We start from the raw sequence: 27987 nt of genomic DNA, 5'->3' as shown, positions 1-27987 counted from the left end.
CGATTATGATTACTATAAATTTGATACCGGACTGATATCCACATGGCGCATCTGTTACCATGACAACCATCTCTATGGAAACGGAACAGTAGTCACATGACTAGCAACATGTAAACAGCAGCGGTGAGCTGCGCGTTCAGAGCTAGCGCTAATGCTAACCCCGCAGTCCGGCTGAGGAGCCGCGGTGCAGTTATGAATACAGTGTATTTTATTAATTCAGTTAATCAAGAGTAAAATAAAGCGCTATTCTCCTCAGCAGAGCTAAAATTGGGGCCGCTGGTCGCGCTGTCACGCGGTAGATTAGCAGGCTAACCTATGCTAAGCTAAGATAGCGCTCCAGTAGCAGCAGCAGGGCGGGCGGGCTGAGCCGCGGTGCGGGGTAATGGATTCTGCCCTCGGAGGAGATTAAAATGGGAGCAGGAGCTTCACTGTCGCTCTGTGTGAGTAACTTCAGTCCCTCCAGAGAACCAAGCTATCTAGAACCACAGACTGCTGGTCAGGCTCCAGCAGCAGGAGAGCCTGGAGTGCTAGCTATAAAGCTCTCAGCAAAGAGAGAGAGTGAAGAACAGTAATGAGTAAAGCAGCTGAGAGCAACTAGAACTAATTAACCAGTATTTACAGGCTTTACAAACAGTACTGAGTCTATATAAGTACTGCAGTGAAGCGTTTAAATACACTTTATCTGTATAGCCTTTCTTCTTTTACAGAACAAATACATTCCTTTATTTATTTTGGCATCAATAAAGTGTCTGTCTGTCTGTCTATCTATCTATCTTTCTGTCTGTCTGTCTATCTGTAGGTCTATCTATCTAAAGCTCTGGAATAAATTAAAAGACCACTTCAGTAACATTGTTCTTTTATTCTATAAACTACGGACAACATTTCTCCAAAAGTCAAAATAAAAATATTGTCATTTAGAGCGTTTATTTGCAGAAAATGAGAAATGGCTGAAATAACAAAAAAGATGCAGACTTCTTATTCATAAAGTTTTTAAGTTCAGAAATCAATATTTGGAGTAATAACTCAAATTTTTAATCACAGTTTTCATGCATCTTGATATGTTCTCCTCCACCAGTCTTTTACAATGCTTTTGGATAACGTTATGCCACTCCTGGTTCTCCAACTTACATCTTACATAATTACATTTAGAAGTTTTTCAATGGGGTTCAGGTCTGGAGATTGAACATCAACTTAGTCAGCAACCGCAGGATAACATCAAATGACATATAAAAAGAATGGCAAATGGCAGCTAGGGTGACGTGCATGGCAAGAACAGTTCAAAAAAATCTCTTAGAGGCAGGATTCAAGCTAGAAAAAGGACCTACTTCAATGAGAAGCAAAGGAGAGCCATGCTGAAGTGTGCAAAATCATAGGAGTTGGACCATAGAGGACTGGAGTAAGATCATTTTCTCTGATTAATCCAATTTTCAGCTTTGCTCAACACCTGGCTATCAAATGTTTAGATAGAGACCTGCAGAGGTGTACAAGCCTAAGTGTCTTGCTCCCACTGTGAAATTTGGTGGAAGATCAGTGATGATCTGGGGATGCTTCCGCAAGGTTGAAATTGGGCAGGTTCATGTTTGAGATGGACGTATGAATCAAGCCACATATAAGGTTATCCTGGAAGAAAACTTGCTTCCTTCTGCTCTAGCTATGTTCCCCAACCCTGGGGACTGGTTGTTATGGCCAGCACAATCTCCAGCCCTGAACCATCATTAAAAACCCCTGGAATGCAATTAAGAAGAAGATGGTCACAAGCCATGAATCAAAGCTGAACTGCTTGATTTTTTGAGCCAGGAGTGGCATAAAGTTACCCAAGAGCAGTGTGAAAGACTGATGGAGAGCATGCTGAGACACATGAAAGCTTTGATTAAAAATCTGGGATATTCTACCAGTTATTGATTCTGAACTCTTCCTTAGATAAAACTTTAGTATTGTTGTTCTAAATGAATATAAACTTGTTTTCTTTGCATTATTTGAGGTTTAAAAGCACTGCATTTTTTCTATCTATCTATCTATCTATCTATCTATCTATCTATCTATCTGTCTGTCTGTCTGTCTGTCTGTCTGTCTGTCTGTCTATCTGTCTATGTGTGAGTATACCTCTTATAATGAATGCATTCAGCTACATTAATGTGCATCTACTGCTGACACAGCTTTAGTCCCTATTCAGACATATTGCCAATAGAAAAGGATCCTTTTTTGTTTTTGCTTGATTTCAGCAAAGTCAGTCATCAGTGAGGGTTCTGAAGCACAGTGCTCGTGTGGAGCCAGAGCCCCAGGCCCCAGATCCAGACCCCAGGGCAGTATTCGGTATCCCTCTGTCAAAGCTAAGGGAGGCAGGGAAGCTGCAGCATGGGGTACCAGTAGTGCTGAAAAACATGGTGGAGTTTCTGGAAAAGAACGGTGAGTGTGTTGGGGAAAGGTCTGGGTGATATCCACAGTTTTTCTCAAAATATTAATTTAGGGTATGTTTATTATGGGGGTGGTGCAGTGCGGCTGCTGCTGACGATGATAACGTCATGTGTCGTGGAGAAGACATATAATCCTCAAATCTTAGAGCACACAGTGATTGAATGGTCTAAGAAGTGTTTTCAACTTGTTGGTGGCACATTTTGCAGACTCCTTTTACTCCTTTAACTCGCCAGTTGCTAAACTATGGAGGGCCTGAGTTATTCAGAGAGTGACAATTAGTGAGCTCTCACTCTCTGTTTGGAGATACTTTTATGCTATTAGTGTTATACCACCAATATATGTTTATACCACAATAAAGTTTTTTTATTTAGTTATGCACTGATGTTACAAGGCTAAAGTAGCTAACAAAAACAAATAATGGTGTTTTATAAGTTACTAATTAGTATGCGTCTCAAATCAACTGGTGTTGCAAAATGTACACACAATATTGTGAAAACAGCACTCACCACCTGTTTAATTTGCTCTTTTATTTTATGGTTGCTATGGAAAACCCAGGTGGTTGCTATGGAAAACCTACTATGGTTTTGTGTGGCGGTTGCTACTGACACTGGCCAGTTGAATGTAGGGGTGCAAGAAAATATTGACATATCAGAGTATTTTGATATTATATTTTGCAATGTTGCATCAATTAAAAAAATCTGTAAATTGTTAATTGTTAAAAATTTACAAGGTAAATATTGATGACAGTGTTTCAGTTAATTTAGTTTTGGGTTTAAAATAGATTGCTAGATAGTAGTGCTGTATCTAGAATCCCACTGTTCTGATTGGATACTTTTCATTTATTGTGATTTTCTGTGTATAATATTGTGTACTAAATGGTAACCCCTGTATTGTGATGCACATCATATCCAACACACAGCCTGTCGTCTGTGTGTGTGTGTGTGTGTCCACGTGTCCCTAGGTCTTCAGCAGAGTGGTGTGTTCAGAGTGTGTGGATCAGCCCCGCGCTGCAAGCTGCTGAGGTTGAGTTTGGACCGCGGAGAACCTTTGGATCTGGTGAGAGGAGACGTTCCGACTGTGGCCGCTCTGCTAAAACTCTTTCTGAGGGAACTGCCCTGTGGACTAATACCAAACACACACAGCAAGTGCATGCAGCAGGCACTCACAGGTACACACACACACTTGCATACACACCGATCTGCCAAAAACCCACAGATAAATAAACTGAATAAACACGTGCAGCAAGAGCTCTCTGGTTCATCCAGCAAACTCTTTTGGATACACACAAAGTGTAAACACATGCAGTCTTCATCTATCCAGCACATGTTCCCAGCAACAAACACAGATATACACACACACACACCCTGCGTGCTTACAGGCACATGCGACTACACACACACACACACACACTCACACACACACAGGAAATTCATGCAGTAAGTGTTTACAAGTGTATACACACTGCATACTCATTAACAATGCAATATTAAGATCAAGGTAATACAAACAAACACATACAACTGAAACATTTAAAAAGAAAATTGAAACCCTTTTCTTCCCTGTTCCCCCTAATCCCACTGGTCCATACATTTCTAATTATACCTATACACATACACCTATAGATATTACAAAACATATACATACAAATAGTTTATTATGCCTCACGTCATGTTTTCAATCTATATATTACGGCCCAGCACATTTGCCTCCCTCTCTCAAGAGCAGATGATTTGGCTTTATTGATTCTGGCAGTTGACAATTCTAGCATTGCTACAGTGGTGTGAAAAATGTGGGCCCCCCTGATAATTTTCATAATTTTTCTTTACAAATCATTGGTTGTTCAGATCAACAATTTCAGTTAAATATCATATAGCACACGAACACAGTGATATTTGAGAAGTGAAATGAAGTTTATAGGATTTACAGAAAATGTGCAATAATTCTTGAAACAAAATTAGGAAGGTTTTGGGAACCCCAAGAGAAAAATTACATCAATATTTAGTAGAACCTCCTTTTGCAGAAATAACAGCCCCTAAACGCTTCCTATAGCTTCCAGTGAGAGTCTGCCTTCTGGTTGAAGGTATTTTTGACCATTCTTCTTTACTAAACGTCTCCAGTTCAGTCAGGTTTGATGGTTTCTGAGCATGAGATCAAAAATCTGCTAATATCTGCTGGTATGCCTCCCTTAAACCATGATGTTGAACAATCTTTGTTTTCAGGTCATTTGAGAGCTGTCTTGAGGCTCCCATGTTGCCACTCTTCAGAGAAGATGCAAAGAGGAGAAAAAACTTGCAGTTGGCCACATTAGCCCTTTCTCATAATTAGATTCACCGTGCATTATCAAACAAATATTGTGTTCATATAAATAGTGCTAAAGGGATTCAAATCAATAAAATGACAAGGGTGCCCACATTTATGCACCTGCTTTATTGCACACTTTCTGTAAATCCTATAAACTCAATTAAATATCACTGTGTGCATCAGCTATATGACTATATATTTAACTGAAATTGCTGATCCGAAATCCTAAAAATGATCAGCCGTGCCCAAACTTTTTCATACTACTGTATATCATGTAGTCAACTTAAACCACCTCAGTGGTTTTTCATTCTTTTCAAATGTTCTGCATTGTTGATTTAATACTAAAGTCACATATGAAAAAAGACAAAGGGAATAATTAAGCAAATGAAAAAAAAGTGTTAAACAAACCAGAATATGTTATATATTTTAGATTTTTCAAAGTAGCACCTCTTGCTTCATCTTCTCAGTCAGCTTCACCTGAAATGGCTTTCAGTTAACAGCTGTGCCTCACCATGAGTAAATTACCTGAATTTCTTGCCTCTTAATGTGTTTGAGAGCATCTGTTGTGTTGTAAAGGGGTAGAGTTTTTGAATAATGTTCTCTTCCATATGTCAAGAACTACTCAGTAAATAAAAAATACTTCAGTTGATTTAGAATTTCAAGAACTTTAAAAGTATTCTCAAGTATAAGAAAGTGCATCCAATAAGGAAAAAATCTTATTAAAACAATAAGGAACTATTGCTTTAAAGTTTAATATGCGTTTGTATGTTCAGACCATAAAGGCCGGGCGGAGCTGTTTGAGGCACTGAAAGAAACCCTGAATCGTCTCCCTGATGACAATTACAACATCCTGTCGTACCTCCTGCACTTCCTGTCCAGAGTGGCCGCCCACAGCCAGTGGAATCACATGACCTCAGAAAACTTGGCCACAGTGTTTGGGCCGTGCATTTTCCGGTGAGTTTGACAGAGATTGTGTGTCTGTGTGTGTGTGTGTGTGTGTGTGTGTGTGTCTGTGTGTGTTTATATCTTCTGACCTCTCTGACAGTTTGCACCGCACGGTCGATCTCAGCGTTTTAAGTTCCTCATAATGTTCTCTCAGGAGTTTTTTCTGGCAGCTGGGAGTGTTGTTGGAAGCTGTTTTAAAGCAGGCAGAGAGCAGTGGGAACACATTGTCCTTCATAAGCACACCCCAGGGGGAGGTGAGCGGGGCTAAGTGCTACGCTCTGAGCCAAAGAGACAGAGCCGAGAGCTGAGGGAGATTAGAGCCTGGAGTCTCCCACCACCCACAGGCTGCTCGCTTGTCTGCCTGTCCACTTCTTTATAGTAGACACTGATATACAGTTATCTAAAACATGGGTTAAAACGCACTCGCAAGGTTCACTTTTTGAGACAGCCACCTCTGAATGATTTCACTCCCAAAGCACTCACTCTCATCCCATCATGTCTGACCAGTCCATATCTGGAAATAAAAAAAACAAACAACAAAATTACATACAGCCATATTTCATAAATATGGGAATAGTTCTTTAAATAATATAATATAATAAGATATGATGAAATGATATTGTGGAAAAAAGAATAATCCTGATATTCTTCAAATATATGAGCAATTCTTTATTACGATTATGATTTTTAGTACTTACATATTTATTTGCAAACAAATAGCACCATTTAAAGTGATGTGCCAGCTATTTTGTTCTTTACACATTATTTCCTCCTTCCTCTTATTTTTTATTAATGTATTTTTTTTTACAAAAAAAAAGCTTCTACCTTCTATGAAAACACCTTCTACCTTCTATGTCTGCAGCTTTTATATTAAACAAGGATGAAATATACATGAACATCCTTGAATTTTAGTTAAATATAAGGAAAAGTGTAAAATATGAAAATCACTGCCACATAAAATCATTTTAAGAGACTTTATAGGTTTCTGACAGAAGCAAATGTCTGTATATTGAGATTCCCTCTGCAGCTCCTATATGTAATGTAAAAAAGTGCATTAAAACAGAAATTCGAGTAATCAAATTAATCTGATTAACCTCCTAGCCTTAGTATATATCATATATTATATTTCTGCATGGTAATAGACAGTTAACACATTTCACATGAACAAATAATACAACTTCAAATGTATGCACAACAGATAAAGCATGTCTCATATACATTATGTTTCATTTTATTTATTTATTACATCATATGCGCAAGATAGCAAATTCTTCTTAGCTTTCATTGGACGTCAGTGTAATTGTTGTTCCTTTTGGAATGTTTCTATTGGTCCATTTGGTTGATACAGATTATTACACAGAGTGAAGCTGGGATAAATAAGCAAAAGTGTGATACATTTCATTAGATAATTTATAATGTGTTAAAATTGGCAAATATTTAGAAATGATACTGTACCTATGCAGACAAGTGCCATATTTGCCATAAGTTAGTTATTTCTTTCTTTTACATGTGATAAAATTGGTGCTGTACATTTTTTATATTGACCTGCCTATTCAGCCAACAGCAACGCCACCTCACACAATCACAGGGAAGTTATAAGGAGTCCTTCACCATTTCTCTCTATATGACGCACAATTATGACAGGCAATCAAAACAGAAATCAGATAAAAAGAAGAAAAATAAGCTTTAAATTTCTTTTATTCCTTTAAGTTTTGAGGTGATGCATCTATTAGCATTAATATGATCTGGACACCTATGACCTTGTTTGCAGTTAACTTGCCGCCCTTCTTTAAAACTGATGTTTGATGTTTTGGAGATGTTCTGACCGAGTCATATAGATCACAGTTCACAATTCTGTTCTCACTTGTCCATTTTTCACATCAAATCGGTAATATTGGCTTGTTTATCATTACCTTAACAGGTACCCTTGGACCCAGTTTATCAATGTTAGCTATTCACTTCACCTGTCAGTGGTTCTAATGCAATGGTTTATATATATATATATATATATATATATATATATATATATATATATATATATATATATATATATATATATATATATATATATATATAAAAATAGCCTTGTAGTTTTAGTACAAAACTAAAGGTGCACATTTCAGACCCGGAACATGTGTACATGCTATGGATGGGCGATATTGCCTTAAAATAATATCAGAAGATTTAAGGGTATTTTTGCAATAACATATAATATACAGAATTTTAATTGCTTGGATTTTATATGCTTGCAACCAAAACTCTTACAAATACAAATATACCATTAAAGCTTCACGGTAAATAGCAAAACAAATATAAATAGACCGCCAGATTCCAGGGTGAATATTGCAGAAATATTAACACAATATAGATTATTGATAGTTTTAGCAACGAAGGGAGATATTATTGTGTTACGATAGGATTTGGCACACACCCAGTTCCATCACAGTTCCTTTAAAGGAGAAGTAGATTAATGACTGGTGGCCACCTCAGCTGAAGGGGTGTGCTGGAAACTGGGGGGGGCTGTTTGGAGGGCTGCTCCGGGGGTGTGTGTTTGTGTGAACGTATTGAAGCTTCTGTTTACAGAAGCTGTAAGTAAACAGACATGACCCTGTTTAATTCCCCTCTCTGTCCTTCCAGATGGAAAAATCTTTATTTATACTCTGGGCACGGCGGTCCGTGTCTCCCCCCGCGTGTGCTGGATTGCTGTGTGTGTGTATCTGGATGTGTTTGTATGACTGGACAGAGCTGAGTCAGTGCAGCTGATCAGGCCAGATCCAAACACCACAGGAAATGTGAGCGCCAGCGAGAACGAGCGAGTGAGTAAGAGAGAGAGAGAGAGATCTTCCAGGCTTGTCAGTGCATAACACAGAGACTGTGTGAAACGGGAGAGGGGGTTGAAGAAACCCTCAGACAGACAGAGCGACAGACAGACAGGGCAGGAGGGAGATGATGGATGAAGCCTTCTTCTTTACATCAGCGAGAGACTCTCAGCTTATTAGATTCTATCACTTCCTAATAAACAACGCTATTAATATCACTCCGCCATGTTTGGCATTTTGTTTTCCCATGAACCCCTGCTGCAATGCTCCGCCTCTTCAAACCATGCCAGAAGGACACTCACACACACACACACACACACACACATATACACACAAACAACAACAAGAGCACCTGCTCCAAACACACCCACCAGTTTTGACCCCTTATTAAAACACATGTGTACCTACATCAGCACATACATGCACATATATATATATATAGCAGTGCCCCTGAATGGCCTGATGGAAACCTACAGCTATGCAAGTGGTAAGATGATGAGTTTTCGCTGTTATATGTGTCTCTCGCCCTCTGTTTCTAGGCCTCTGTCACTGGGTTTGTGCTTGTTTTGATTGGATTACTCAGGCTGTAGTAGATTTGATAATGTGAATTGGATTTCAGGTTCTTCACGTCTTGAAGTGTATTAACCCTTAGCACCTAGGATTAGTGTAATTACATAATGAATTGCATACTTACATAATTCCGAATTACATCCACACTGGATTAAGACTCTGTATCAGCAGGTTCAGGTTCTGAATTGTTTCCTCTTGCTATAATACCAAAAAAAGTGAATGACGCAAATATGGCATGAGTAAGTGGCCAAACAATCCAAAACACGATGAAGTGTTTACTCTAGTTTACTCTTTTTCAAGCAGCAGCTCCAGGCCCATGGTTTACACCACCTCCTGGCAAGGAGAGCCTGTAAATGCCAGGTTCAAGTTCATTTTTAAACTCTACTGGCATAAATTAAATGGAATTCATTGGGTAATATTCCTTTGTGTACCTCTTTAAAACTGTCTGTTTTACAGCTGAAAGGTATGAGCTGTACAGGGCAGGATAGTAACGTTAGCTGAGCTAACTTAGCTTTAGCATTTGTTTGTTTATGAAAAGGCAGGTTTCCTTTCTGTGTGTAAATTTCCCTCACTAAATCTATTCACAGTGGTTCTCATACTATCCACATGGCTTTAATTTTACAATTAGTATTGGTTTTTACAGTATTAGTCAAATTTTACATTTTGTTGTGAATTACCTGTAAAACACAACATCAGCTAGTTTATTCAATTTTCTCTTTTCTCTCCTCTGCCTGCCTTTATTTCTCCATTTCCTGTATTTGTTGTTTTAAGATTTATACTTTTATATAAGTTCAAGAGCATCCTGTACGTTGCAAGAGCATCTTGTACACCAATAGAGTTGTATCTCCAATGGGAACTTCTGAATGTGATTTTGCCAGACGTAAGACATAACACAACTTTTAGAGTTATTCAGTTTATTACACTTTTTAAACTGGTGAGCAGCAATGCTAATTTTGTATTCGTATATACTGTGGATGTCATTTTAGATGTTTATACTGTAATTGTGAACTAAGAGTGAGTTTTGAAGGATCTGTATTTTATTTTCTGAAAGTTTGTAAGAGTTTTAGAGTGAGTTAAGCTGCGTCTCGTAGGTGCATGTGAGAGATTGAGCCAAGTCATTTTCTTTACTTACTGGTTGTCCAAGCTCTGTAGCGATCCTGGTATCCTGGTAATGGCCCATGTGAGTACTTAACTTAAAGTACAAACACCCTGTTTGCATATCCAACCAATAATCACCATAGCTGTAGAATATATATACTCACTAAATATATACATAGATAGAAATAGTTAATTTGGATTTGCATTAAATGTGTGCATGTGTGTGTGTGTGCATGCAGAGTCCCTGAGGGCCCCAAGATGCTGGAGGAACAGACGGTCTGCAATACCCTCACTCTGTATCTGTTGGAGAAACACAAACACCTGATGCCAAATACACACAGCGGGGACCTCACACTGCCACCTCCTCCTATAGCAGATATGGCACAGCTACACCAGGTGAGAAAGCACTGTGTTGGTGTGCGTGTGTGTGTGTGTGTGTGTGTGTGTTTGTATAAGGACAGTATGAGATGTATCAATTTTAATGTAATTTTGCATGTTTTAAAGGTCCAGTCTTGTAATCTGGGCGCTGTGTGTGACAGTAGCACGGATACAAGCCAACCTACTGATCACAGCAAGGACACAGACATGAAAGCTGACCTACTGACTGCAGTACAGACCCAAGCACTGAACAGCAGGTGTGTTTCCTTACCCCTTACACACCCCTGGAATTGCACATTGGCTTTAGACTTGTCATATTTATAATAGATATAGGGGTTTAAAAGGATTTTTTATATAGTTAGAGAAATAAATGATTACACAGTAATCACCTGTTAATTTAAATCTTGTAATTAACCATTTGTTTATTTTTGTATTTCTGATTATAGTATAATAGCAGTTTATGCAATGATCTTTAGATTCCTTTAAGAGTAGTTTTATCCTTTAAATGTTTTCCAGTGTACTCAACATATTGAAAACAGATGGGAGTTTCAGGGTATATAACCTATTATAGATAGATAGATATATAGACAGACACACAGACAGACACACAGATAGATAGACAGATAGACACTCTTGATTCCGAAGGAAATTTAGTGCCAAAAGTATTTCCTCACCCATCCAAATCATTGAATTCAGGTGTTCCTGTATCACTTCCATGTCCACAGGTGTATAAAAGCAGCAGCTACGTTCTTGAGTTCAGCCCAAGAAGAGCTTCATGGAAAGAAGTGGTTTTAATGGCAGTGCAAAGTATCAGATGCAGTTGTGTAAAGCACACCGCCACTGGACACCGTAGAGCATTGTCTATGAATCCTGTATGTTTTTGGCAGTTGCCAGGAGAACATGTCTGACTGCATTGTGCCAAGTGCAAAGTTTGGTGGAGGGGGGATAATGCTGTCGGGCCCTTTCCAGTTCCAGTAGAAGGAACGCTTAATACTTTAGCATCCTGTTCTAACATGACTGCACACCATTGCACAAAGCAAAGCAAAAACCCATAATTAATGTTATAATTAATACGTATTTGAAGTTAATAAGTTGTGGACATTGAAAATTGTTAAATGCTACTCTTCCCTTGAAGTGATTTAGATGTGTTACCGTATCTCTGCCCCACAGCAATCACACACTCCCCTCCAACTCAGATGAATCAGAGGCGGAGAAAAGGACACAAGAAGAGGAGAGACAGACTGAAGAAGAGCCGCCATCTCCAAACCACAACAACAACAACAAACACTCACACACCCCGTACAGCAACACACACTCACAGAGTGGCGGTACACATTTAAAAGAGCAAACCAGCAACACTACACACTCTAGGACCAAAACAAAATACACCCGGAGCCACACATACACTCCAAACCGGGATACACACACCAAAACCAGCGACACACTTCCAGAGACCATTACCTCACACAGTCAGAGCAACAACACACACACCCTATACAGCAGCACAGATTCCCAGAGCAGCGGTGGCACACACTCAGACACCAGCAACAGGACTGGACACACACACCCCAAGACCAGAGTGAAATACACCCGGAGCCACACATACACTCCAAACAGGAGTTCACACACCAAAACCACCTGCCACACACACTCCACATCCAGCCACACACTCCCAGAGACCAGCAGCTCACACAGGCAGAGCCAGCACACACACTGCACATCCAGCAACACACTCCCAGAGACCAGCAGCTCACACAGGCCGAGCCACCACACACACTCCACAGAGTCCAGTCACACACTCCCAGAGACCAGCAGCTCACACAAGCAGAGCCACCACACACACTCCACAGAGTCCAGCCACACACTCCCAGATACCAGCAGCTCACACAAGCAGAGCCACCACACACACTCCACAGAGTCCAGCCACACACTCCCAGATACCAGCAGCTCACACAAGCAGAGCCACCACACACACTCCACAGAGTCCAGCCACACACTCCCAGATACCAGCAGCTCACACAAGCAGAGCCACCACACACACTCCACAGAGTCCAGCCACACACTCCCAGATACCAGCAGCTCACACAAGCAGAGCCACCACACACACTCCACAGAGTCCAGCCACACACTCCCAGAGACCAGCAGCTCACACAGGCAGAGCCAGCACACACACTGCACATCCAGCAACACACTCCCAGAGACCAGCAGCTCACACAGGCAGAGCCACCACACACACTCCACAGAGTCCAGCCACACACTCCCAGAGACCAGCAGCTCACACAGGCAGAGCCACCACATACACTCCACAGAGTCCAGCAACACTCAAAATGTAGACACACAGGAAAAAGGAGCCAGCCCACCATCCGGCAGTGAACAGCCCACCTGTGACAGCAGGGGTAAAGCATTTTTATCAGCATCTTCATTATTATCTGCTTTCCTCCACTCTTCCTGTACTGGTGGCATTCATAGATATCATCTTAACAAAAGAAGGTGCTTCAAAAGGTTCTTTCAGGGAGGTCCTCAAACTTTTTAGACTGGGTTCCACCAAACAAGCCATTTCATACACAGTAATCTAGACGTGTAAGTATCTGTCAACTATACTGCAGAAACTGTAGTGAATTGTTGGTGACTGCTGGTTGATAGAGCAGATCTTGTGGTATTCCACAACTCTAGGACCAATGAAACCGATGTTAAAAATGATAAAACTGTAGTTCTGAGAGTGAAGGACTAAAGTGTAGCTTATATATACAGATTCTAACTGGTAAAGAACTAAGCACTAACTAATGTAATGTTAATAAATCTATTAAACTTGATACATTTAGTCCTTAGTATTTCAATGCAAGCATATTTCTTTTCTAGATACTTACACGTCTAGATTACTGTGAAGGACTGAAATGTAGCTTAAATACAGGTTCTATCGGGTAAAAACTAAACAATAACTAATGTAATGTTAGCAAAATTACTACATTCTATTAAACTTGATACATTTAGTCCTTAATATTTAAATGCAAGCAGATTTCTTTTCTGAGGATATCTAGTGTACCAGTTTGGGATGCTTTGAGTACCACCAGTGTGAGAACCGCTGTCATAGAAGAACCAGTTTTGGTTCCTTAAAGAACAGTGTACACTGTTCACTTGGAAATGGAAAGGGAAAAAGAAATCCTAATATACAAAGTTCCAAATATCTATCACAGCCACGAATAAAAGTGAAAGTAGTAAACTGGATGAGAAAACCAAAAATGCAATTAATGTTTCTGGTTTAATCAGTGTCACAATAACAGCTGAAAGTGTACTAAATATATCATTCCAGATATTTTTATCATTTCTGGACATTTTAATAGATTGACGTTTTTCCCCGCTCTTTCTCTCTGTAGCTCCTATTTGGAGGCCTGTGGGTGCACTTCCCTCTCCTCACGCTCCAATCTTAAGTCAGAATCAGCACTTAAGCAGCGAGCAAGGCTCTGTCTCCTCCAGCCAGTCACAAGTTATGTAAGTTATGTAATGAACTTTTAGATACAAACAAGCTTTATGCAATGACAAAAGAATCATATATGATAATGTCTTGGAATATAACATATACAATATAGTATACTCTTTATTTGATATCAAGATGTAGATTTTTATTTTAATAGCTATATATACTATATGTTTAGCCTATAAACATGAGCATGACATTTTCCACAGAGCTGAATGATTACTCTGAACGCGTTGGTCACTTGGCTACTGTGTGTGTGTGTGTGTTTGCATGTGTGTGTGCAGGTCTGACTGTATTAGCAGTAAGAATAGTGCAGAAGATTCCACTGAGCCGTCCGTCTCTCTGCTGCAGCGCCGTATTCACAACCTCAAACAAGCAGTCAGGGGCTTGGATAACTCTTTCCAGTACACTCAGTACTACAAGGTGTGTCTGTGTAAATGTGTGTGCATATATGTGTGTGTGTATTTATGTGCGTGTGTCTTTGTGTCTGTGTGTGTGTGTATGTATGTATGTCTGTGAGTATCTGTGTGTGTGTGTGTGTGTGTGTGTGTCAGTGAACTGATCCTGTCCTGTTGACCTGTTTCTGTATTGAGATGATGCCACAGTAGTTACTGTAGTTTACTCAAGATCACATTCATAATGTATTATCAGATGTCTTTTTTTAAATGTATTATTTGTATATTGTAATGTATATCTGTATATATAATGCAAAATATAAATAAAATAAAATATACAGGTTGTAGGTATAGCTTTTTGCTGTTTATTTTCATGTAGATGTTCTGTTAATGAAAATATTAATGTTAGTAATTCGTTTTAATATTGTATTTATTGATAATGTCCTTTTTCTTTTATTAAATATTATTTATTTATTTTATTTTATTTTTTGCTATTAAGATGCAAACACCTACCCTCACCACAGCTGCAGTGTAGTGCTATGGTGTTCACAGTAATTTTTAATAGAGAGGATTTAGGAGTCTATTCTGTATATTCATAATTTACTACTCTGTCGCCCTCTGGTGGCTCACATTACCCACAGTTTGTCTCTTGTGGGTGTTTTTGACACTCCTCACATTATCATATGGTCAATGCAATAACAAAAACAAATGCAATATATGTATTGCTATTTATTTTGTATGAAATAATTGTGTTCAATTTTAAATTAATTGAACAATTTAAATAAATGTATTTAAATTAGATGTGGCAGACAGCATAAACATTTTTGGATTTACTGACTTTGAGTATACAAACTACCTCTTCACAACTTTACAACTGATGCTCTCAAACACTTTAAGAGACAAGAAATTTAAGTAATTAACTCTTAACCAGTTCAGCACAGCTGTTAACTGAAAGCCATTCCTGTTGATTCTACCTCATAAAACAGACTGAGAAAATGCAAAGATGTGCAAAGCAAGATGTGATATTATTTATTAATGTTTTTTTTGTTTATTTGTCAATGCAGGCTGGACGTAATGATAAGGTGGCTGATCCTAGAGTGGCGAGTCTAATGATTGACCTGGATAAAGCCCGTAAGCAGCTTACAGGTATGTGGAATGCTGTATAATTCATGTTTCTGGTGTCAGTAGATTTAAGGGTTTAATAGATAGATTTTTGCATCCTTTCTCTCTTCCTATAGACCTACAATCGAGGCAGTGTGTGGACGGATCAGTAAAGCTCTGCAGTTCTTCTACTGTCCAGCAGGGGGTCAGCGTGACTAAACCTGCACTGGAGGACACAGTGAAAACACTAACGCAACACCTGAAAGAAAAACGACTGGAACTTAACCTGCCAGAGCGTTTACAGGTACAGGTATTACGCTCAGTAGCCACTGCTGGATACATTTCTAATTGCTATAATGATGGTAGACCAGCAAGTGGATAAATATAGCTACTTATTTTCCTTTTTGTGTGTGTAGGACATGTCTTTGGATCAGCTGGCTCTGGAGAAGATGACGCTGCAGAAGAGTCTGCTTTACTACGAGAGTCTTCATGGCAGACCGGTAAGCGACCACAGACATATATATATATATGTATCCAATACATTCACACCAAGTTGTCCCAAGTGCTCGGTCCTGCCGCTATGCACTGTATAACTTCAGACAAATTTGACCGTTCCTAATGTGCAACAGGCCACCCAACTCTTAACACAAGCTGTGGTCATCTCACACCTTGACTACTCCCCGTAATAGAAGTTAAAGGTAAAAACATCTTTAGATAGGGCTTAAAGAAGGTCAAAGGGAAATAATGGGATAGAGGAGTGAAGGAGGGGAAGAAGGAAATGGGGTTAGAAGTAGTTAGTTAGTTAGAGGTGTTAAGAGAGTAAGTGCTCTTTGAAGAGCTCTGTCTTCAGGAGTCTCTTAAAGATAGCGAGAGATTCTCCTGATCTGGTAGTGGAAGGTAGTTTGTTCCACCATTGGGGAACTCTGTATGAGAACAGTCTGGATTGCTTTGTGTGAGTGTTTGGTAAAGCAAGGCAACGTTCATTGGAGGAGCGCAGCGGGCGGGAGGTAGCGTAAGCCTTCAGGAGTGAGTGCAGGTAGGAAGGAGCTGTTCTGTCATCACCTTGTAGGCGATTGTAAGAGTTTTGAATTTGATGCGAGCATCAACTGGTAGCCAGTGGAGCTCAATGAGCAGCGGGGTGACATGAGCCCGTTTTGGCTGATCTAAGCATTCTGGATTATTTGGAGTGGTTTTAGTACACAGGCCGGGAGGCCAGTTAGTATGGCATTGCAGTAGTCGAGGCGTGAGATGACGACTGCTTGTACCAGGAGTTGGGTGGCCTGTTGTGTCAGAAACGGTCGAATTTTTCTGATGTTATAAAGCGTGAAGCGGCAGGATCGAGCAACTGAGGCCACATGGTGATGTCAAGGTGATGACAGAACAGCTCCTTCCTACCTGAACTCTCTCCTAAAGGTCTATGTTATCTCTTCCCCGCTGCACTTCTTCAGTGAACGTCGCTAAGCTTTACCAAACATTTACACAAAGCAATCCAGACTGTTCTCATACAGAGTTCCCCAATGGTGGATCAAACTACCTTCCACTACTAGATCAGGAGTGTCCCTCACTATCTAAGAACCTCCTGAGCAGTGGAGCAGTGGAAATGATGGTTCTAAATCTAGTACTTTTATCTGTGTGTCCTGTTCAGAGATCAAAAGAGGAGAGGAGTGTGATGAGAGATCTGTACGATCGCTATCATTTGGTAAAGCAGGCGTTCTACTCATCAAACAGACAGACCAATACGATGGTAAGCCTCCCTTTCTCAGTCTCCCTCATGTACAGACATGTACACCAATGAACCAAAACATTATGAACACTTAGATGTACTATGAAAAGAAGTTAAAAAAGTGTTACACCCACACCTAAGATGTAAGTAGTTATCTTGTGAGGGCAGTTGAACACTGTCCAGCTCACTCATGCCAAGGCAGTCAGATTTACAATTCAATTCAATTTAATAAAAAAAACTAAAACTTATTGTTAACGCTAGCTTCTCCAAAGGTGGAAAAGATGAAATAGAGAACTCTAACTTGTTCCCTAAACATAAGTGAGCTATAAAATGACTGAAAATAGACTTTTAACTACTCTAGCAGACTCTAGTAACCTTAAGTTAGAAAAAAAACTTGTCACTAACATTGTCTTATCTTAGAACTAAGACACGTTTTAAAACTTGTCTGTTCAGGTGAAATTTAAGGTGGAACAGTGGAAAAAGAGAATGGACAACCAGTTTAGCAAAACTTGTTTGCTAAACATAAGCGAGATATAAATTTATTGACACATCTAAAAATAGAAAATAAGAACGTCAGAATAACTGAATTTCATTGCTGTGTAGACCTACACTACACTGGGATGGGTGTGTGTGTGTGTGTGTGTGTGTGTGTGTGTGTGTGTGTGTTAGGGGTGGGAATCGTTTACTATCTCACGATTCGATTCGATTCCGATTTTGGGGGCCACGATTCGATTCAAAATCGATTTTTGATTCAAAACGATTTGATTTATAAAAATTTCTGCTTCTGGCTTATGAATCTTATTGAAAAAAAACCCTCCATAATATACACTGGTCCTGGAGCAGGTAATGTGTTACAAAAACAATAAAATGTGCAGGAATGTGGGTCCTCAGTGACAGAGGAATCACTGGGATATCACAATGACGTTAATGAACAATAAATAAATAATAAATAACACTGCTTTATTACCAGGCTACTAGCGGTGGTGTGTAGGTGACGCTGCTGGGCTGATGTGATGATAGCAGTGGAGCGCTAAAGTTCAGGAGCAGCTGCTGATTAACTAGTTAATTTAAGGTCGTTGTATTTCTTCAGAAAGGGGGCAGGAGGTGGAGAAATTAATTCATATGGTCCATTCCTTAATTCCTCTGTGATGAGGAGCTGAAATTAGCTCTGATTAGCTTATTGTATTTTTCCGTTCCGCCTTAAATGCAGCAGCCCCTTGCCACCTGTAGCGTTATTTAAGGTGGAACTGGAAAGTTAGCTAGTTAGCTAGCTAACAGTTACTGAAACTAACTACTAGCGATCTTTTTTATGCTTGTTATGAAGCATTCTGCCATAAAACATTGAAACTACACGTTAATCTAATGTAATATAGTGCTTGTTCTGCCATCTTACCGGTGATTCTCAAACACCTACGCTCTGTGTGTGTCTGGAAGATCTCCGTTTGAAAGGACAAGCGCTATCCCCAGGGTTGCCAGGTCCAACAAAAATACCCAGCCCAAAATCAGTCTAAAACCCGCCCCTCAGAATCGATTTTGGGACATTTTAAATCGATTCTGAATCGTAGTAAATGAGAATCAAGATTCTTATGTGAATCGATTTTTTGGCACACCTCTAGTGTGTGTGTTTGTTTTGTTGCAGAGTGGGGATAAGGGCTTGGATAAATTGATCCAGCAGACACTTTGTAGCACTTTGCCGACACAAGAGGCCAGTAATCCTGCCTTCATCTCGCAGCTGGAGGAGATCAAACTGACAACAGCTCAGACAAACAACACACACTCCATCAACAGGTACACACACACACACGCCTGTACACACAGAATTAAACAAAGCGCACATTACAAACTTGTATAGATGATTTCTGTGTGTGTGTGTTTGTGTGTGTGTGTGTGTGTGTGTGTGTGTGTGTGTGTGTGATTGTAGGGCTGAGATACTAATGCAACTGAAAGAAACCAGGGTAGAGAAGAGACGGCAGAGGAAGATTCTGAAAGAGTTTGAGGAGACGGTTCTCTTGAAGACTGGCAAGTATGTCTCATCCACAACTCCAATATTTATCTCATATGAATACATAAATGCATTTTCTTATAAAAGACTTAATGGAAAGTACTTACGAAGAGGGATTGGTTGGGTAGAATTAAACATATTTTTTAAATGTTTTTTTTAATTGGTAAGTATTGGTGAAAGCATTGAATGCAATCCGATCTAGTACCCTTGATTTCAGAAGAAAACAATAGTGGTGAAAGCATTGCAGATAATGTGACCATATTTAATTACTTTTTTTTTTTTTTATATATTTTTCAAGTGTATCCAGACCTACTGTACTGTACTACTTTACTATGGATAACATAAAACAAAACCCCTCTTTTTAAAAAGTGTTCTGTTTCTACAGATCATTTTTTTCAGTAAAAAGCTTAGAACATTGACTCATGTGAACAGACAAAAGGAAAGCATCAAACAGCTCATCCAAAGAAAAATAACAGAGCTGTCACTAAAAGAAAATATTAATATTTAATCAATAATAAACAGGCTTAATGACCATGAAAAAACAGTTATTCGTTGCCGCCCTACCTCCCAATACCAAAATAATAATACCGTAACAAAAACAACATAAAAAAAAAATACCACAGTGTAGAATATTTAGTGCTAACCTGCAAACATAAAAAATTCAGCTACAGTAAATAACTAAATAAATTCCACTACCTGAACTTTTAGCATTTAAAAAATATAACACTGTTATTGTGTATGATACGATACGGCACACTGGTCATTTTAACTACAGCCCAGCCTGAGGTCCACTTGTTGTTAGTAACTCTAAAAGTTACCATAACTGTACGAAAAAGGACACAGCTCTCATTCAGACATAGCTTTTATTGAACAGTCACATTAGTTTTTTTTGTTTGTTTCAGGAACACATCAAGTAACTCAAAACAGAAAAAAACATTCACAGAACAGCAACTGCCAAAGGATATGACGGTGTGAAGCCCACCACCCAGAGAGAAGGAGGAGGAGAGATTGATAGATAGATAGATGGATAGATATGTTTAAACAGACAGGGTGGCTTCTTTGTATAATACATACAGTATGTACAGCTTGTTTAAAGGTTCAGTCTGAATCGTCTCTATACACAGCTATCGGAGTAAGGCAATAACGACGAGCAAACGAGTGCCGCTTATAGATCCCTCTCTCTCTCAATTTTTTCTATTCTTTACTGCAGGAGCGCACAGAGAGAGGACCGGGTTCCCATGGCGGCGGAATACGACCGCTACGAAACTCTGAAAGCCAGGCTAAAGTTGCTGAAAAGGATGCTGGGACAGACACACACTGTGAAAGCAGCCGGGTGAGCGAGGCTTTAGCCCCTGCCGTGCTGAAGACTGGAGCGTATTTGTTAACGGACTGTAATTTTGTAATTTTGAGAGATACAGTTTGTTGTCTGTGCAGCGCTGAAATATGAAATCGTTTATAATTATTTATGAAAAATGTTATCAGTGGCAAATATGCAATCACGTTGTTTAAAAAAAAAATGAAAAAGAGTACTTTTGTATAAATTATTTTGTATTACCAAAGGCTAAATGTTGCACAGCTCATTTCACAGTGACCACAACTGGCAAAAAGAGTATCAAAATGACCACCGTATGGTAATCCTAATCCCATATGAAATGTGAGTTTTCAGAGCTGATGTCTGTCAATGCTGCTGCTACAAGATGGCTGCTGTTAGCGTAATGTTGTATACACTTCACTGTCACGCTAAAACCTTGTGTCTCCATTTTTGCATTTCCCACTTTTTTGACATAATGTAAGTCTGAAAAATTTTCGTAATATTTTATCAGATTTCATGAGAAATAGACGAATAAAATTGCTAAAAATGACTTTTTGAATTTTTATTTTTACTGTTCTAGCCTTTTTTTGTGCAGGTGTGTTTAATAAAATGTTGTTTTATATAACTGAACATATTTTATTTTTTATAGCTGTAAATGAATGGAATGTGCCACTAGTTACACTTCCGTGTCACTATTTGGCAACTTAAATTAAACCAAAACCTATAATCAAATACTGACATTAATACTAATAACACAGTTTAAAAGCACATATCTGAGAAAGAACATAAGCTAACAGCTAAAATGTTAGCTTAACATTTTTCCCCTAGTGGCTTTAAGATAATGTACATACATATTTTTCATTTTACTACTGTTATTTTAACAAGAAAGGATTGAAATTCCTACATTTTGCAGCCTTGCTATTGGTCCATTTTTTATGAAATTCTGATAAAATATAAATAACAAGATTCACATTATGTCAAAAAGTGAAGAATGTTTTTTGTGTAACAGTGCAGATATTCAGGTGGATCACTGCCATTTTTAATTGAACTGATTTCAAAAACTTAGCAGTTGATCAACAGTATATAAAGTGATTAAGCTGTAGTTAATTGATGTACAATTTATCAGTAATAATAATAAAAGAACAAAGCATCTGTACAGTTAAGGCTTTGATGCACAGAACCGAATTTGTGCAGCTGCAACAAACTCATATTGGCCACAAAATAAACATTTCTGCTTAAAGAAATGTAGAATTAGATCAAATTTCCCCAGGTGAATTGGCTGTTGTGTTTTCTGTTTAATATCCTCACCTCCACGTACGCAGTAACTGGGTTGATTCGTGTTGTCTCTGCCGCGTGTTCAGGTGCGTGTTAAGCACAGTTCGGCTAAACGTTTCTCACCGCGATACCTTTGGCATACAATAGCACAGCTTTGAGGGTCTGCAAACGTCAAAAAAGATTTTAACAAGATTACAACTATATCACAATGAACATGCACAAAAAAAAATCACTGTTGGGCAGTCCAACAAAACACCTCTCCTCACACTCACACACACACACACACACACACACATACACACACACACATAATGCACAAGGTTTCATTCTTACAAAATATAAAATAAAAAACAACTTTCAGATAAAGTAAAACAGCAATTTTCATAAACATACAAAAAAAAGAAAAATGAAGACTGATTAAAGGAGAACTGTGTAAGAACAGTGAAAAGGCATAAAATCAGTGAAACAACTGATGAAATACTGTAAGAAGAAAGCCTGCAGAATGTGCTGCTTTTCTGATTAGAGATTAAAGAGGAATTCAAATTTCTGCATAATTTAATAGTTTAAGTTGAACTCTGGTGTGAAATGGTTTTGGATTGTAATGAAACATGATAATGAGTACAAAGATTTGTCAAATGGCCTACCTATGTTCTCCCCCGGCTTTTAGCCAATGCTTCCAACAGGCTTACAATACTAGTAATGGGGGCATAAAATTACCAATGCTAAGAAATCACTATTTGTACACCATTAACAGAAATGAACTCTATAGGAATGCATGAATTTTAGCTGTTACAGTTGTTGAAAGTATTTTTAATATTCATGCTTTTTTCACTGAATATCTGTTCCCCTTATCTTACCTATTCAATTGTGCCCATCAGTCAAATTATCATCATATTAATTTCAAGATGGCGTCGTCCGGAGAACTGCCTGAATGTACTCTGTGTATAAACAGTGTTTTAATAAACTAACTGTGCACTTTCAAAGCTCTCAGTTTTAAATGTCAGGGCCTTAATCAAATGTGGAGCTACTTTGAGTTTGTTAATGGTGTAAAAAATAGTGATTTCTTTGCATGGGTATACCCTTACTACTAGCATCGTAAACCTGTTGGGAGCATCGGCTCAAAGCACTATATTTGGGAATACTGGGGGAGAAAGGAGGTGGGCTATTCAACAAAAGCTCATACTCGTTACCATGTTTCACTATAAACCAAGTGAATTTCACACAAGATTTCTCCCTTTAAGTTGTAAACAGTCATTCTGAGTGAGGTTTGGTGTGACCGTAGAGGTGAATGAAAGCAGAGGGCTGAAGCTCTAAAACTGTATATATTTATTCTTCACAGAAAAAAAATGACCTCTAATAGTTAATAATCCAACTGCCTGATGCCTCACACACAGTTTTACCAGAATTCTGAGGTCTAAAGTTTTGGGCCTATAATGTGATTTTAAAACTGCATATCATTAAACTGCTGAAGGGAATCATGCAGGGCATTGTACAACAGAAACAACGGTTCAGATTTACCACAGTTTTACCCTCGACAAAATATATAAACTCACACTATACACTTAAACACTAAAAGTACACTATTTTTTTCTCTCTCATACACAGCCATTTTGTGTATTGTGTACATTTTGGCTTGATTTAAGTAATTTGATCTACTGTCTAAGTGTCTTATTCCATTGGCAGATCTTTTTGCTTGTTTCAAACTGTATTTCTTAACCAAGACTAAAATATATGTTGTTTCTTGAAAAAAGTCAATTACCTTCCAGTGCACTAAGATACGTTTAGAAGGTGAAATCACTAAAAGCAAAATTAGAAATAACACATTGATTCTTAGGATATTACTACGAGTATTAAAATAAGATATATTAGATATTAGGAGACTATATTTAATACCATTTCACTTGCTAAGATTGCTAAGAAGACATTTTCTGCAGTGCTTCAGCAGTCCATGGCTATATTAGTGTTGTTGAAAGCACAGTTTCACATCAAACCTCCACTCTGAATGACTCTGTTGACATCTCATACACTAAAGTATGGGAGAATTTAGCAGAATCAAAGTAGAATTCTACTGCAAGCCCTGTCTTTGACTATATTAATAATGGAGAGACTTCACTCAATATTTTTGTTTGTTTGTTTGTTTCCGGATAAAGCTTGAAAAAATCATTATTACCTGAAAAATCTGGGTTAAACTTAAGCAGGTAGTGAAGATGAACAGATAAGGCCAGGTTTTCTGTGTTTTCTTTTTCTTTCGTTCTTCTCTCTCTCTTTTTTTAAAGAATATAAGTGGCTTACAGTCAGGACAGGGGGGATAAAAGATGCTCATAAAGTTGCATTCTTTCTACTCTTCTTCACTTCTTTTCCGTTTTTGCAGAGAGGATTTTGGGAGCAGGCAGGAACGGAACAGTTGGCTTCAGTAACGTCCGTAGGTTTAGGCCTCGGCTTGTAGCTCATTAAGACACACAATGTGAAACAGAAGCATCCAGGAATGATATGTGTGGTGTCCTTCATTTATTTCTCTTCTTATAAACTTTCAGGGCCATGGCTTCACTGGTGTTCTCCTTTTGGAGTCCATTCAGAAGTTCTTCAGCGTTGGTTTGCAGTCTGAACCAAAACAGCTAACCGGATAGCCAGAAGCTAGCAGGAGGGGGGTCTTGAGGATGTGGCAGAATTAAGGGGGTTGGAAAACATCAGCATGAACAAGCTGTGTTTCTGTGTGTTTCTGTGTGTGGGTCCATGTTATGTAGCGTAATGTTAGAAATCAGAAATCAGGTTTCTATTCTGTTGTGTTTCTTAATATTAATATTTTTTTGCTTAAAATTTTATTAATAATAACAAACTGAATGTTGTGGTTAGCACAGCTGTGCTATAATAAAGGAGAAATCTCTACATTTACATAAATGTAGGTTATATGTCAGCTTCTAACAGCCAAGGCTAGCAAACTAAGCTAAAGTTAAATGTGTATGGTGTGTGGGGGATTTTAAAATTGCAATTACATTGAAGTTTCATTTTAGATAAGGTATTCATCTTTACACACAAAAAACAGGTTGATATTCCCAAATATCCATCTTTTTTTCCAGAATTTGTGTTTTTATACGCTTCCATTCAGAATTGTTTACAGTGGTGGTGAATGGAGGCAGATGTCTGAACCTTTAAAAGCTCAGTTTTTAAACTAAATGGTTGAGAGTGCGCTTCCATTCAACCCTATTCATTATCTTGCATTAACAAGGGTTCTGGTTGATCTGATCCCAAATTACTGCCAAAACTCATAGTCTTTCATACCTGGCATTTTAAATGCATCTCTTAATGCGCTTATGATTATATTTCTGGAGACTGGAGGAGGCAGCACCCGTTACAATGAGAGCCTCCCATTTTCTTTGTATCGAGTCCTCAGCCCAAATTGAGATTTTGTAGCACCATGTTTTGCGTGTGAACAGGCCCTAAAATGTTCCAAATCTGAATCAACTTTCCATTTTTGTACTTTAATTCCATTTACACCTGGTCCCTTTCTGCATATCTGAAAAAAAGTCTAAACGCACTCAAGGCACATTTAAAACAGATACAAAACCAATCACTCCAATAAATCACTTCAGGAGGTGATCTAAGATGCATCAGTAATAACTGCTGCACAGCAAGCAAATTTGCATATTCTGTCCAATACAGCAATCAGGAATCAGTTCTACTAACCAGAGACCTGTCCAAGTGTATATACATGTGGCTAAAATCGTATCTGAGTACCATTTAGATACTAGTCACATGAAGGGACCAGGTGTAAACAGGGTATTTTTGTGATTCTTGTGGTCAAACAATTATGTATAGAATGTACTGTATGTTTAAATCCAATTATGGTGTAGGGATACATGCAGAAAAACAGGTGTTAACAATAGTTTACCAGAGAGTTTTTCTCAATTTTTTACTATTTTACATCAGTAGTTCATATCTTCAAAACTTAGCTAAATAAAACAGCTATATTGTATTTGTGTTGTAGTTATATCACAATTTTCCCTTCCCCACCACTGTGAAGAAATTAAGAGTTGGCATGTTTCTCTACAATTTACCACAATTTCACATCAAAATTGACTCTAAATGACTTTAAATTATTACATTTCAGAGAATGGACTGTGCAGAAATTTGGAAAAATAGTTGCAACAATTGGCTAATAAATTCCTCTAATTTACAGTACGTTTGCATTTGTTTAGTGTAGCCTGCGCTAATAAACTCTGTAACCTTGTTTTAAGCAGTATTAGCAGTGCATACTAATAGTTATAACCTCTCTCACCAGTGTTGCAGCTCTAATGATGTGTGTGGTCAGATTTCTTGGAAACAGTTAGTTAGTAGGTCCAGTCTAATTTTTGCGAATGACTGTGATACAGTATTAGTGTCCCTCATAGTAATGGTGTTGTTAGCATCCCATGCTAATGTTGCAGCTCTTGTGTGTATGTGTGTGTGTCTGTGTGTGTTCTGAGGTTTGGATACAGTTAGTTAGCAGGTTTATGTTGAGAGTTGATGTGGATGTGTTAGTCCAGGTTAGAGGTTAAGACATGAGGGTAACTGGTTAATAAATGGTTAAGTCCAGCTTGAGTGTGCACGAGTGCTAGCCTGTGTAGCGCCCCATGCTAATGTTGCAGCGTCTAGGGTGAGGACACAGTTGGTTAGTGTGTTTGGGATGAATCTGTTTATGTTGTGATGACTTAGTCCATGCTAATGTTAGAGTAATGATAAGAGTTCTTGAGGTGTGTCATTAGGTCCAGCTCAATTTTGTGTGCGTCCGCTAGCTTCCCACGTTAGCGCCCCACGCTAATGTTGCAGACCTTGCAGCTCGGATCTTTCTTTGCATTGACGGTGGACAGGCTCATGAGCTGATGTCCGCTGATCTGAGCCACGCTGCCCCGTGCCAGCTCCACAGGATCTGTGTAGATGATCTCCAGGATGACGTCTTGTGCATGCCGAAACTCCACGCGCCCGTCTGGGCCGCACACGCGTGTCAGGAAGCGGTTACCGGTCACGTCGAGCTCAGGCAGGCGCTCGCTGCAGTAGATGTCCCCTGGGGAGCCTCGCGGTGCCAGGACCAGGATGACGTAGTGGTAGGCCGTATACATGCAGTAGAAGTCGCCAAAGTAGGCCCGTGTGTCTGCAGTGAAAAGCTCCCCAGCCGGGATCTGGAAGCGGTAGCGACCGTACGGTGAGTCCTGTGGTGGCTGGCCCGTGTTAAACTCGGTGTTGCAGCTGAAGAAGATGCCCTCCAGCTTTCCACTCAAAGGAGAGCCATGGCTGCCACTGTTGTCCTTCACAGATGGAAGCATTCGACCACCCTGTGAGTCTCTGTAAAGAAAACATGACTAGTTTTGGTACAGATCTTAATATGGACATGAGATCTACTTGTGTGCCTAAACCAAAATATGTACATTTTTACCATATTTTTGCATTGAATGGTCTAATTTGCAAATTGATGTGCCAGCTCATACATGTTCCCTACATCTATAAATGTAATATTTTGTTACTTCTTAGTGCTTAGTTCTAGAATATTAAGTTAACAAAATACAGGGGCTCGCAGAAGTATTCAGACCCCTTGAACGTTCTCAGATTCTGTCACCTTAAAACCACAAACTTAAATGTATTTTATTGAGATTTTAAGCCACAGTTTACCACATAATTGTAAAGTAGAATGGAACTTCTACATGGTTTTCAAATTTTTCATCAAATAAAAAATTTGGAAATTTTGATGTGTAAAAGCATTCTATTCCAAACTGTAGAATAACTCAAGATGGAGAGTGTCTGTGAACAGCAATTTTCATGTCTTGCCGCAGAAGCTCAATGGGATTAAGGTCAGAACTTTGTGTTCGAACTTCTAACACATTAATATTCTTTGATCTAAATCATTCCACTGTAGCTCTAGCTGTATGTTTAGGGTCATTGTCTTGCTGGAAGGTGAATCTCCTTCCCAGTCTCAAGTGTTTTGCAGCCTTCAACAGGTTTTCTTCTGGGATCGTCCGGTATTCAACTCCATCCATCTTCCCCACCCATTAACTCTGACCAACTTCCCTGTGACTCCTAAAGAAAAGCATTCCATCAGCATAATGCTGCCACCACCATGTTTCACAGTGGGAATGGTGTGTTCGGATCGATGAGCAGTGTTACTTTTTTGGTATTTTGAGTGGCCATGCCTTGGTAGGTTTGCAAT

The 27987-nt window shown here is 38.9% G+C and overlaps 2 protein-coding genes across 6 annotated transcripts in view; one reads left to right on the top strand and one right to left on the bottom strand.

Annotated features, from left to right (window-relative positions):
- The first annotated feature begins 91 nt into the window (after positions 1–91).
- LOC103028846 (protein FAM13A) lies at positions 92–20788 on the top strand. 4 transcript variants are annotated; one of them, XM_049463311.1, is made up of 17 exons: positions 92–440; positions 2223–2406; positions 3335–3583; positions 5490–5670; positions 10388–10544; positions 10653–10783; positions 11697–12221; positions 12285–12922; positions 13901–14015; positions 14286–14424; positions 15461–15542; positions 15635–15801; positions 15914–15997; positions 17143–17241; positions 18860–19008; positions 19142–19243; positions 20433–20788. In XM_049463311.1, the coding sequence occupies exons 1-17, from the start codon at positions 411–413 to the stop codon at positions 20557–20559; spliced, it is 3159 nt and encodes a 1052-aa protein (XP_049319268.1). In that variant the 5' UTR covers positions 92–410; the 3' UTR covers positions 20560–20788. The 4 variants fall into 4 exon arrangements, with proteins under 4 accessions (XP_049319268.1, XP_049319267.1, XP_049319266.1 ...); XM_049463310.1 differs by having other exon boundaries at positions 11697–12680; positions 12744–12922; XM_049463309.1 differs by having other exon boundaries at positions 93–440; positions 3377–3583; positions 11697–12922.
- Positions 20069–27987, bottom strand: part of phyhipla (phytanoyl-CoA 2-hydroxylase interacting protein-like a) — a 30793-nt gene continuing 22874 nt past the window's right edge. For both annotated transcript variants that reach the window (XM_015604625.3, XM_007244611.3), the window contains exon 5: positions 20069–27128. In XM_015604625.3, coding sequence (XP_015460111.2) covers positions 26591–27128 — 538 coding nt within the window. In that variant the 3' untranslated portion in view covers positions 20069–26590. The remainder of the gene's footprint in view (positions 27129–27987) is intronic.

The sequence above is a fragment of the Astyanax mexicanus genome, chromosome 14 (assembly GCF_023375975.1).
Source record: "Astyanax mexicanus isolate ESR-SI-001 chromosome 14, AstMex3_surface, whole genome shotgun sequence".
NCBI lineage: Eukaryota > Metazoa > Chordata > Actinopteri > Characiformes > Acestrorhamphidae > Astyanax > Astyanax mexicanus.
Note: the sequence above shows the minus strand (reverse complement) of the source record. Positions and strands in the feature narration are given on the sequence as shown.